Below are 13,604 nucleotides of genomic sequence, written 5' to 3' on the forward strand. Positions count from 1 at the left end.
TTGTGTATTTGTCGCCTCAGTAGACATGTTAAAGACATATGTAGGGATCTGATTATCTAAACTCTTCTAAACGACAAACTAGTGAAATGTGATCCGTGCAACATGAGACGGGCAGCTCCACCCGGCTCACAGAATCAACAAATCCAGAAATTGTTCTGTGGCAAGAGAACGGATTACTCCTCAGGCAGCAATTCATTAGGAAAAGGGCATTATTTGTGTTCAATTAGAATTCACTAAGGTATGCTAAGCAGCCCTTGGCAGAAAGTGGGAAACAAACCCCCCTCCCAAGAACATACCTTTTCCAATCAAATCACCATCTGTTTATACTAATGCCATTATTTCCCAGGCCCATTTCCTGTCGCTGTCTCTGAAAGCAATTTAACATTTTGGAGATGGACTGACTTTAATAGCATATATCTTCAACTTAGCTCACCTTTTTTTTTTTTTTTTTTTTTTGAAAAATCACTATAAAAGTTAAAATCTGTATACAGCAAATATATTTTTCAGCTAAAGGCAAATGCTTGTTGAGGTTTGATAGGAAAGCAATAACCTATTGAAGTTGTGTCCTCAGGGAAGAGTCACACTGAATAGCCCTTGTGTTAAACCCTTGACCTCCAATCTTCCCCTCCTACCTCCACAGGGAGTCCGGAGGCATTCTGCATTTATTGTCAGGATATCCTGGCTTGCAAATTCCTTTAAAAGGCTCCTGACTGTCAAAGTGATGGTAATAAAATACTTTTATTTTTATTTATTTTTTTATTGCCTGCTTTTTTTTTTTTTTATATTGCAGATTGCAAAAGAGCATTTTTTTGTTTTTCAAAAATAGTTGCATATAATTACAGTCCATGAAATCAATTAAGCAAAAATAAAACATCTGATATATCAAAATATAAATAAAACTGCAGGGTTTTTTTTTTGTTTTTGCTTGTAGCAACTAGTCTATAGCACATTGTTATTTAAACCCAAATTCAGTTGAATCAAATCAGACAAAAATAGGTTTACAACCAGCTATATTTCTTCTTATACTAGGTGAAAATATTTCAGTTGTATGGGTATCATCCTAAATAGTTAGGGGGCCCTGGCCCATGATTTTAAAACTCACTGCTATAGCAGGATTAGAAAGCCGGGGTGCCAAAAATGGCTCCCTAGTAGGAAAAGACGGTTATCTTTATTTCTGGGTCATACCATTATTTTTTTTTAAATGTTAAAACTTAGTTACTAGGGGCTTTAATTGTAAGCAAGAAATTAACCCAAAGAGATTTTTATATATATATATATATATATATATATATATATATATATATATATATATATATATATATATATATATATATATTTATATTATATATACACACACATGGCTCTTTTCAACTTGTGCTTCACAGATAAGCCTAGCTCCAAGCACTTCCTCTCAGAATCATTTGCATGCATGCCAAAAAATATTGCGACACTCCAAGGTCACAATGGCATCTTTACATAACTTTAAAGTCCCCACTTCTTAAAATCAGGATGGCATTTTTCCTCCTCAACATGGATAGCACACATTCTTCACATTACAAAAGTAAGATGTTGAAAGTGATGTCTGGCTGTGCTGTGCTCACACATGCAAACAATGCAGCCATGTCTTACAGCCTTAAAGGGGAAGTTCACATACTAATTAACTTTTATGATGCCGGAGACAATAACATTCTGAGATAAGTTTTGCAACCAGCCTGTTTTATGGTCTTTGATTTATACTGTTTAACTTTTTTGGTTTAGAATTTCTAAGGTAATGTGATGTAATCAAAGGTGCCCATTTGCCCAGGTCTCACAACCAATCACATTTGTTTTCAAACAGCCGACCACTAACTGATACAAGCCGATTGGTTGTTATGGGTTTCTTGACCACCTTAAAATGTTGCACTTTTTGTTACGTTACCCCTATTTGTTTGACCATCTTAATAAAGGATGAATAGGAGATTTCAGACTAATTTAATCTATTACATAAACAAGTCTACTTATTGTTACTTTGTGGTTACCTGTTACACAGACAGCAAAGCGCCCCCTAGTGAAGGAATATACACCAGAGGCCTTTTATAATTAAAAAATAAAAAAACACTAACCCTCCATGGCCCTAAGAGAAATAGAAGGTAGGGACAAGTGTGGTAGTAATGGTAAAGACACAAGCTGCAAACGCAGGAGAGGTATAAAACAAGGACAAAAAAAACATTGTTTACCGTTAAAATACATTTTAATTAAATTAAAAAAATCATTCTGAAATATATGCTACAGAGTGGAACAGGCCATATTGGTGTGGATATTGACTTCTGACAAAATAAAGAAATAACAAGACACGTACTTATTAATTATTATATTTTTTCTGCATTATAGTTAACATACGTACTCTTCTGTGTCACCCCTTATTTCTCAGTAAGTATTGATACTTTTGCTATATTCAGATGAGTAAAAATTTTTTTAACTGTTCTTTGTAATAAATATCATAAAATAATAGATTCACGTAATAAATATTCTTTACAATAAAAAAACGTTTTTAACAGACTTTTGTCTTAAAAATAGTCAATATTCAACTTTGTGATTTGTACATAAAATATACAAAAATGCCTGGGTGTGGCCAAGACATTAAAAAAAAAAAAAAAAAAAACAGAAAAACACTTAAAATATAAGAAAAACACACAAGGAAAAAAAAAAAAAAAAGAAGAACAAGTCACCAGCAAGAAACTATTGGTTCCAAGGGTGAAAGAGCTTATTTCTTTAAGGCTACTGAATTGAATTGTCTGGCATATAAAGATAAACTATAGTAACAGAAACACTATAAAGGCAGCGTTGGATAATATGAAGCCCCCCAGATGGTGTAAAATTACAATTCCCGATACCCTTCACCACCACCCTAGTTGGGAAGGGAGTGCAGGATGCCGTTGCAGTTCTACAACATCTGCAGGATTGCAAGTTACCCATAGCTGCAATAAGGCAAGCTTGGTGGTGTGCATGAGAGAAGTTTAAAACCCCAAACTGCAGAAAAAATCCTTCAACAAAGACACATTAACAGACCAATGTCAGCGATGCTTCTCTACACACAGGCAACAGAAATGGGATGAGAAAAAGGGGGCAAAGGCTCATATGGATTAACCCCTCTGCTGCAGGCACAAGGTTAGGAACAACTCTTCCCATAGAGCCAGTGATAACACTGCAATTTGTAAGGCTCTGCAGGAGCTTCTATTATACAGACTGTGCCTTTCTGTATAAAGGGGTTACATATGCATTCGGATATACAGAAGAAAGGAGAAGGGGGAGCTGTTACTAGACTTCTCCTGCGGTGATTAAAAGAGAAAAAAAAAAAAAAAAAAAAAGACGCCCACATTCCAAGTCACAAAATGAACCAAAAAATAGGTTGATAAAAATCAGATATACCATTAATAGCTACAGTTTTAACCGAATGTACTTGTTCCGTTGAGAATAAAAGGGCTCCCATTAACCTCCCCCCCTTTTCCTCACCACAAGACTGTGTTAATGCCTGTGCATGAAAGGATCAGTTACAGTAATATGGATTACTGTGTGATAAAGGTCAATATTAGAACATTATTACGGGGAAAAGGAAGTCACACGCACAAACAAACAAACACACACACTCTTTTCCACAATGTGTCAGGAGAAGCCAAACGCTCTCCTCTAAAGTCAGGAGGGCTTGCCCTGGCCTCGGGGAACGTCGTCCAGTTTGCAATATACTGTATTTGAGTTCTTGCATCGGCAGCCTGGGCGATTAACTCTGTCATAACATTCTCGGCACAGTTTTAAACATCCCTTGGCAGGAGGGTAACAGAGCAAGCAGGGTAAGAAGATGGACATTACTCCCATGCAAAGGTACCTAGACCAGCAGTGTGATTGGGTACAAGAGCAAGGATTATCCGCATAAGAGTCTCCCTCATCGTCATTGGAACAGTGGTAGAAAGCTGCTTTGACCAGACACATGCAAGTGCTGTATTCCACCATGCTCTCCACAGAGCACAGACATTGCCTGTTACAAGCCAGGCACGAAGGCAGGGTCCTTGGAGCAGTGCAGTCTCCGCATTTACACTTCCCACACTGTTCACATATAAACCGGTGTTGTGAATAGTCCATTTTTATTGAGCTCTTTATGTCCTCCACAGGCAAAGCACTGGCCTTGGGCTGCATTCGGACTATCCTTTCAGTCCTGTGACCAGAGGCTGATCTGGGTGGTGGGCATTGCCCCAGGAGTTCTTGCTCAGAGGAAGCACTATTTGTACTACCAGAACTGGCTGCACTACCAGTGCTAGTCGACCTGCTGAGCCCAGGGGCCCTTCCATTAGGTTGGTGTCCTGTGTGTGCCCAGTGAGTGGGCCTGTGCTCATTGTTATTATTCACATTGATTGGTATGATTTCGTGAGTCCGTTCCAGCTTAATGTGCCTCGGGGCAGTTTTCGGTGCAGTCTTTTTTACCATGGATGGGCCTTCCGTGTATTCATTCCTGCTCCGAAGAGCTTTGATCTGATCCAAGGACAAGATAGCTGCTGGCTGAACCTCCCGTTCATATTCCAACCGCTGCCGGCTGTCTAAAGATGGCTGCTGTATCACGACTAATGAACCACCAATGCCATGTTGACTTTGTAGCTCCATCTGTAGTGATCTTGATTTCTGGCATTCAACGTGAACTTGGCATGCATCTGAAAACCTGCCAACAAAAAAAGATAAATATTTAAGAATGGTGTTTTGGGAGACAACATAAGGGACAAATGTGAATCATCGCAGTGAAAAATGTAAATTTCCCCCTTTATATTTAATATACTCCTTGCTACAATGAGATAACCGAGAATGCGGAATGAAAGCCATTGTGTGTGTGGCAGAACCCAACTGTGCGTGTGCATGATGCAACTGGTTCAGGAAAAACACAAAGCCTCCAGATACTGTAACATTACAGTCTCAGCGCCGAGTTCGTCTTGCTTTGCTAATGTGCATGCTAACAAAGCCACACATAATGATTTTTGGTAATGAGAACCTAGCCGGGTGGAGAAAAGATATATATTTCTGAAAAAAATAAGCTTTTTAGTTTTACTCAACTGTATAAGAAAGTCACCAATCACAAAAAGGGCTGAAGTCTATAGCCAGGAATTTCAGTGGATTATTCTGGGGAAGGGGCTATATCTTCAAGTATTGTTGTTTAAAGCAAATCTAACTTCTAGAGCTTTGCCATAGAGAAATAAAGAATGCAGCAGACCCCTGTCATTTAATATTCACCTCAGCTGCAGTTCTCAGCAAGCAAAAAAAAGGGAGAAAGAGAGAAAAAAGAGACAGAAGGAGAAGTAATCAGTCTGTGCTGCCAGCGCTAACCTCCAGCTTATCTGTTCCAGTGATCCCCTAAGCAGCAGTGTTCCAGTGTAGGCGCAGGATTGGATCTTTAGGTTGAATGTATATTGGCAAGGCAGATGCAGAGATGAGGGGTGAAGCAGAGATGAGGGGTGATAGCAGCAGCACCCAACAGCCACAGATGAAGGCACGTGCAGAGGTGCATGCCTGCCACACTAACAAATCCCACAGCTCACCGAAGTGTCACACCTCCAGCTGCACAATACACACACGCCAAAACACTTCCATTGAAGAAGAGGAAAGTCGCACGATCTGCTGCGCAGAAAATGCCAATAGTCGATACCTGTAGTACAATGTGCGCCAAATGTATCAAGAGCCCTGAGCTGGACAGAAGGAATGGGCAAAGCTATGGATATGGGGGAGAAGGAAAGGCAGATTGATTGGGGAAGGGAGGACTACAGGGAGAGAATCCCAATGATCAGAGAGGGGGAGACTGGAAAGGAAGGAAAAAGTTATGAATGAAAAACAAGTCGTGACTGTGAGGAGGAGGGAGAGAGGCACAGATTGCCACAGGGGGGCAGACTTTCCGCATATTGCAGCTCTTTCCCATCTGTTCCCTGCTTGGAGCCCCAGTACAAGAGATGGTTCCCCCAGCTCTACGGTGTCTCGCTTTTCATTACCCCATGCCAAGTGTGCCAGCGTCCTCTCCCCTCTATTCACTGTCCTACACATTCCATAGAAATACCCACTCGCCAGCACTAGTCCAACTACCTGCACCCACCACTAGGTTAGGTGTCTCAGGCCCCATGATCCTGCGTTGGAAGGGAGTAGGGGGGTACAGTACACAGTTCCTTTATATGTTTCTGTGCCTCAACGTGATGTGAAGCACCTCTAACTCCCGCACCAGCTGCGACTAGTTTGCACTGAAGCATAACTGGGGCCCCAATATGGGGGTGTAAAGTACAATAGAACCCACATTTTATGTTTTTCAGGGGACCAAAAAAAAAAAAAAAAAGTTGTAAAATCCAGGGAAATGTATTATGCATAATATATAGGTGGCACCACAAAACAACAATGTAAAATGAGGGAAAACTTCAAATCTGGGGATGTAAAATGGGGGTTCTACTGCAGCTGCATCCCTCCAGCTGTTCTGCAACTACAAGTAAGGACTGTATGTAGATGCCACTGTGAGAGCTGCAGTTCAGCACTAAAACTGTTGCAGTAGTATTTATCATGTAAGTGGCAGCTAAGATACTGGGGACACGGGGGGAATGTCCTTAAAGCCTCACTGGCATGTTGGGAGCTGCAGTAGAAGATCGTTGTGTTGTGTCGTTGCGACAAGAGCAGACACTTACCTCTGTGCAAGCATGCACCAAGCAATAACCCGTCCAACTCCAGGCTGCGGCAGATCCGAACGGGACTGGCGGGCCTAAGCATGGGACATGTCTCCAGTAAATCCCCACAGCTTGCACGATTGTGTGCGACTGTTGCAGCAGCAGCTTTCTCTCCAGGGGCCACGACAATAAGGGCCAGGGTAGCCCGTGGGAAGAAATAAATCCACAAGCCCCGGGGTGGGCAGGAATGGCAACAGTTGCACCTCTGTCAGGGATAGGAGCGATTCAGCAGCAGAAGTCTCCGTGTAGCTACACGCGATGGGAAGAGGCGCAACACGTTTTCATTAATATAACCCCTTTATTTCAGCGACACGTAAACTCCAGAGATCCTGTACTTAACGATAGCAAAAGTCCTTTAAATTGAAAGCAGCGGCCCCATGCAAATATTCCTCGGGTTACTTGTGCGAGAGCCGCTTAAATCCTCAGCACGGATAGGAAATCCACATGAGAAGCGATGGGCAGTGAATAAATGGTGATGAATGAGGGTGTCACCCTCGCAGCGATCACCAACAGCTCCACAGGGAACAACCTTCCACGCCTCGCGCTCTCCTGCTTCTGAATGAATGGATTCCTGGAACGCGGGGTTTGTTCCAGAGCGGCCCTCTGATTGGCTCTCTGGAGTAGCGTAGGGGAAAAAACACAGAACCTTGAGCGGCCGCGGGGGATCTGGTTGGATTAGAAGTGGGAGGGGCGGGGCAGTGGTGGCTGCGGTGTCTGTGACCGAAATCGCTGCAAGGTGGATTTTAGCGGAGAGTTCACGTGCGTCAGTTCGCTGTCACTTCTGTGTCGGTGGCCCTTTAGCTAAACCGGGAGACTAGAAGTGGCCACTGAAAAGAGGTGGGGGGGATCTAAGTAGTAGATTTGATTTGTAATTAGCATTGTCAGTGTGATTGGGGGTCAGTAGTTACAGTACAGGGGGGCAGCAGTTACAATGAAGGGGCCCAAGATCTGCAGCAAGGCTGGGACTCTCTGACTGGGGGAAAGCTGTAATGGTTGGAGGCAGCAATCAAGCGCAACAACTTTAGCACATCCCTGAATTAGAAATTACAATTGTTTTCCTAGAGGGGCCCTTGAGATGCTGGAGGGGGGGGGGGCTGGGCACATGCCATTCTCTAAACCAATAGGCTGCTGTGTGCGGGATTTCATTCCTATCCATATTACAATCTATAGGAACATTTTAATCAAGTAGCGCAGAATCTGCGCAATACCCAGTACATATGGGTTTAGCGCCAGCAACTCTGTGATAAAACTGATTGATAAGCGCAAAAGTGGAGGGGATTAGTAACCCTTAGCAACCACACCGATATGTGCTTCAATTGACTAATGTGGCGTTAGATTGCGTTTAGTCGCAGCGTGTGCGCTGTTTGTATGGGAGCCGAGAGGGTTCATAAGAGGAACGCGCATAGCTCGCGTGTGGAGCCGGGGAGTGTTGCAAGCGCAGCTCTGAGCTGATGTGTCTGCACTTGCCTCTGTCTCCTGCCACATTCACGTTTGTTTCCTAAGGGAAGAACTAGGACCTGTCCCCCCAGGGAGAGAGAGGGAGAGCTTGGGCTTTCCTACTACTGCAAATACACATTCCTCCTTCCTGGGATTTCATTGTAATACCTCCTGCCATTCCCACCCCCTCCCCATTGACACGACTGCCTCTTGGTTACTTACAATATCCTTAGGTGTTACAGTAGGGGGTATATTATCCTGTGTGTGTGCCGTGTATAAAGAGTTTATATATATATAGTTTTTCTCGGGTGCAGCGTTTTTGGATATATAGTGAAAAAAGTACCCCCTCTTGTAAAATATAAGGATATTTTAAGTCACCGAGGAGTTTCAGGACCATATAAAAAACACGAAGCAGAGTGTTTTTATACAGGTCATGGAACTCCGAGGTAACTTCTAATATCCTCATATTTTGCTACTGGTGAGGGTCTGTTTGTGGGATCCTGATTGCGCTGTCGCAAAAACATTGACTATTTATTATAATACACACGTTTCAGGGAGTCATGTGACAGAAATGACATCAGAACTCCCGTTTATAACTGATGACATCAGAACTTACGGTTTATAAGGATATCATTTACAAGATATTCATGGCTCTTGTGTATTATATATATTTATATATATATATATATATATATTGGCACACATGTGTTAGCATGCTGTTAGCAGCTGTATACTTTGCATTGTATGTCCGAGTGGTTCAGTCCCACAGTTCCTGCAGACAGACAGAAAGACAAGCTTCCCATCCCCCTTTATAGCCCGGGGCTGTGTGGGAGAGCTGTCTGCCACTATCATTTCCTAAAATCAAAGTACCCAATGCAAACTAACCCTATTGCCACCAACGGTGTTTGCACGGAAGGGGGTCCAGGCTGCTAATTGGACAGACCCCCCTCCCTCCACTAAGGAAGTTGTAGCGCAGTCAGAGCGCTATTTACATTTGTAGCCCGCGGCGCTTCTGTTGTTATTCTTTTTTGCATAAAGCAGTGGAACGGGTTCCTCCTTGTATTTCCCTGCTAAGGGATGTGAGTTGTGTGTGCTTATCTGTACTAGGCCTCAACACTGAGCGTTTATGATTGAGTCACCAGCTATTGTTGTTGTACTACCTCTCTCTGCTGTGCATGACGGGAGCTGTAGTAGTGGTGGAGAAGCAATTATCAGTCAGTAGGAGCCTATATCTGCAGGGATTTCACTAAACAGCAACCCAGAGGGGTGATTTCCCAGCCGATAAGGCTCTCTGATCCCTTTCCTTTATATAATCCCCCTCCCTGCACACTGGCGCACTCTCGTGCCATTAGCGATCTGCTGGCGGCCACAGGGTTGTAAATGGATGTGGCCGCTAACGCCCGAGTCCATCTATAGCAGCAGCGGCTCCCCTGTCCCGATGGAATCGTCCTTCCCAGCAGTTGTGATCAATAGGTGCTGCTGCTGCCCTCAGGAGGCCGGAGCATAATAGCGGACAGATGGCGAGGCCAAACCCAGCTGTCTGATTTTATTTGGGAAAGAGGAAGCTGCATATCCGGCTCCGTTTCGATGTGGAATCCTATTCTTAGCTGGAGGAAACCACTAGCAGGCTTATTAGGGGTTCAATAACCTCACTGTAGCCTAGAGGGATACTAATAGGGGTGCAGTATCTTGGCTGGACTCTACTATCGCTTATTAGTATCCCCCTCTGCACTCGCTGAACATGATCTGACCTGCGGGCCTACAAGTCGCATTGTCTCCTCACAGTGCAACAAAGACGCAGGCTACAGGCTTCGCATCTCTGTCCAATTCGTGCAAATGACTCGCAGGGTGGGAATGAGTTCCCAATGGGGTAGATGTGGGGTCCCCGTAACGGTATTGAGGGAGAATCAGTGACTGGAGAGGTTTTGACCAATCATTTACTTTTAATAGTTAATATAAATACATATTTCCAGGGCAATCCCCCCATCTTCCAGGTGGAATACTCCGCTAAATAAGTAGTCGAGGCCCTACTCGGTGAACTGTACTGGGACACCCACTAGGTGGCGTTATATATCCCTGTCCTGTTATATGTCAAACATGGGTGCTGCTGTTTGATCACATGGCTAAAGGTCTTGGGCACATTTTAGTTTGTGTGCTAGATAGCGATGGGCGAATTTTTCGCCATTTAGCCAATTTCTCTGGAGTTTTGCAAATTCTTCAGTGAAACAGTGAAAAATTTGCGAAACGCATCGAAGTCAGTGGGCGTCAAAATAATTTTGACACGAGCGGCAATTTTTGATACGCACGGCTCTTATGTCCAAATGCATTAAAGTCAATGAGCGTCCAAATAATTATAACCCCTGTAAATTTTTATGCACGCGCCAATTCTTCCGCGCAAAATTTTTTTTGTCGCAGCGAATTTTCACAGCAGTTTCGCGAAAACATTTGCGGTTAGCGAAGTGATCCAATCCATCCCTGGCAAATGAATTTGCCCACCACTAGTGCTATACAATCACCACATTTTTTGGAATCCAAATGCACAGACTATGATTTGATTTTAAACCGCACCGTGGTGTATATAGTGAATAAAGTACCCCCTCTTGTAAAATATAAGGATATTATAAGTTACCGAGGAGTTTCATGACCATATAAAAACACGAGGCCGAAGGCCGAGTGTTTTTATACAGGTCATGGAACTCCGAGGTAACTTCTAATATCCTCATATTTTACAACTGGGGGTACTTTATTAATTATAATACACAAATTTTAGTGAGTCATGTGACAGAAATTACATCACTACTCACCGTTTATAACTGATGACATCACTACTCACCGTTTATAAGGATATATTTTACAAGATATTCATGGCTTTTGTGTATTATAAGGGCAATACAATGTCCATTGACATTAGATGTGTTCTGTATCTTTACTACAAATATGTTTATTTGCTGATTATGGGGTAATATGGATGTCATACAAATACGTCTGTGGAATCCCTGTGTGGGATAAACTCCCAAAAAAGATCTGGCTCCTGAGCCCCTAGCTCTACTACTAATCTGGGGGGAATCTCTGCAATATTATGGTCTATCAGTTTAGCCAGTTGCAGCCTTACCACTTTAGCTTGAGTGACATTAAGAGCCCGACAGGAAGGTCATATTGATAGATGTCCCTGAGATCTTCTCAGACAGTGTGTGGATAGTAGAATCTGGTCTGACAATGCTTTTCATTGATGTGTAACAAGGGCCACCATCAGAAATCACGGGGCCCCGTACAACAACATTTTCTGCCCCCCCCACAAGTTAAATACCATTGGTAGCCAGACACCCCCCCAAACACACAAGTTAAAATAAGTCATTGGTAGCCAGACCACTCCCCCACTAGTTAAAATAAGTCATCGGTGGCCAGGGTCCCTCATAAGTAAAAAAAAAAAACATTGGTGTCCAGGGCCCCCCATAAGTTAAAAAAACAAACATTGGTGACCAAAGACCATTGGTGTTCAGTGGAACTTACCTTTGAAGGTCTTCTACATTCTCCTCTTGTTCGGCTCGATTTGGCAACTTCGGGGTCATTAAGGCGGCTTCAGGTCTTTTTGACTGCTTTCGGGTCTTTTTGCCTACTTTCGGGATTTTTCAACTCCATTAGGGTCTTTTCGACTGCTTTCAGGTCTTTTCAACTGCTTTCGGGTCTTTTCAATTGCTTTCGGGTCTTTTCAACTGCTTTCGGGTCTTTGGCTGCTTTCGGGTCTTTTCGGCAGCTTCAGGTCTACTCGTCATCTGCAGCTTCTTCACGACTTAAGGGGGGCCCGGCAAATCCAGGAAGTGTTACACCGCCAGGCACCCCTTCAAGCTTCAAAAACAGCTGGGCCCAGTACAGCTGTATCCGTTGTGCCTCCCTGATGGCAGCCCTGTGTGTCACACTCACCTCTCACTTCTTACATTGATTTGGGCAAATGGACACACACACACACACACACACACACAGATTGATCAGAGCTGCTGACAGACACACAATATCCAACGAGCCAGTTGTCACCCTGTTTATGGTTGCATTTCAGCTGTATACACAAGGGGACACCAGTCCTGAGATCAGGGTGTTTTGGGGCAAGTTCAGTGCACAGTGCAGGTTTGGGCTATATTTGAAATAAGGAATGGGACCCAGTGCCAGTATGCTCCCCATAGTCCCACATCCACTGCATGTTCAGGGTGCAATGAATACTCCTATAAACGCAGCAGACTTGTCTGGGGTTAACAGACAAGTTACACAAAGCAACAGTAAAGTGTCATTTGTCACTGGGTATAGTAGAGAGAATTATTAATATAGTCAAAACATTTTTCCACACATCCTTTATGCAGATACTGATTTCTTTAATACCCTGGAGTAGGGAGTGTAGCCAGGAGGGCATACACATTGTTAAATGTATCATCCCCCAGTTTGTTAGTAAATTGAGGAAACAGCCCCGTTTTTTTTAACTCCAAAGGGTGTTTTAAATGTGGCAGGTGCCAGTGTATTACTTGCAAATTTCTAACAGTCTCACAGGAGTTTCAATTCACAGTTAAGGATAAGAAACATAATATTAAACAGTTTCTTAATTGTAATAGAGTAAGAGTGGTTTATCTAATTACATGTAGGAAATCATATGTAGGTTGTACCATGAAAGCCCTAAGGGTAGGGACACACTGGGCGATTTGGGGAGATTTAGTCGCCTGGCGACTAATCGCTGCTACTTTCCACGACCAATCTTCCCCGAATGCCTCCCCTCGCTCTGCGCCTGGCTAAAATGAAAAATCGCCTGCGCTAATCACACGCGGCGATTCGTTTTCCGAAGTCGCCCGAAGTTTCCTCGTGAGGCAACTTCGGGCGATTTCGGAAAACGAATCGCCGCGTGTGATTAGCGCAGGCGATTTTTCATTTTAGCCAGGCGCAGAGCGAGGGGAGGCATTCGGGGAGAAAAGTCGCGGCGATTAGTCGCCAGGCGACTAAATCTCCCCAAATCGCCCAGTGTGTCCCAGCCCTTAAGGATTGTATAAGAGAACATATTCATCAGATTAGCAATACCAAATACAGGGATAAGACAAATGTCACCAGACACTGTGTAATGCTAGTGATTTAAAATACTTTTCTGCTATGGCAATTGAACAGGTAAAAGCAAATATTAGGGGAGATGATATGTTAACTCTTCTACACAGACGAGAAGTCTATTGGATGTTTTATCTGCAGACGCGCTTACTTTTAGGGATACATTATACTTTTGATGTAACATGTTTTATATGGATTTGAGATTTGATTTGTAAACAGTGTGAGAATGATTATACATGATACTGAGAATGATTGATTTAATATACCCCAGAATGTGATGGGTGTATAACACCACCGCTGAATGGCTGTTAGGATTTTGTATTTCTAGACTTGTCTGGGGTACCAGATTTTTTATAGTAAAGCAGGGAAAGCTTCAAA

General features: G+C 43.2%; 1 protein-coding gene across 3 annotated transcripts; it reads right to left on the reverse strand.

Moving 5' to 3' along the window:
- Positions 1 to 2,211: 2,211 nt before the first annotated feature.
- spry1.L (sprouty RTK signaling antagonist 1 L homeolog) lies at positions 2,212 to 7,778 on the reverse strand. Of its 3 annotated transcripts, none has more exons than XM_018250529.2 (2): positions 6,675 to 7,778; positions 2,212 to 4,687 (listed from the first exon to the last, which is right to left on the reverse strand). In XM_018250529.2, exons 1-2 carry the CDS (start codon positions 6,686 to 6,688, stop codon positions 3,673 to 3,675), a joined length of 1,029 nt encoding a protein of 342 aa, XP_018106018.1. In that variant the 5' UTR covers positions 6,689 to 7,778; the 3' UTR covers positions 2,212 to 3,672.
- Between the last annotated feature and the right edge of the window lie 5,826 nt (positions 7,779 to 13,604).

The sequence above is a fragment of the Xenopus laevis genome, chromosome 1L, assembly GCF_017654675.1.
Source record: "Xenopus laevis strain J_2021 chromosome 1L, Xenopus_laevis_v10.1, whole genome shotgun sequence".
In the NCBI taxonomy this organism is placed as follows: domain Eukaryota; kingdom Metazoa; phylum Chordata; class Amphibia; order Anura; family Pipidae; genus Xenopus; species Xenopus laevis.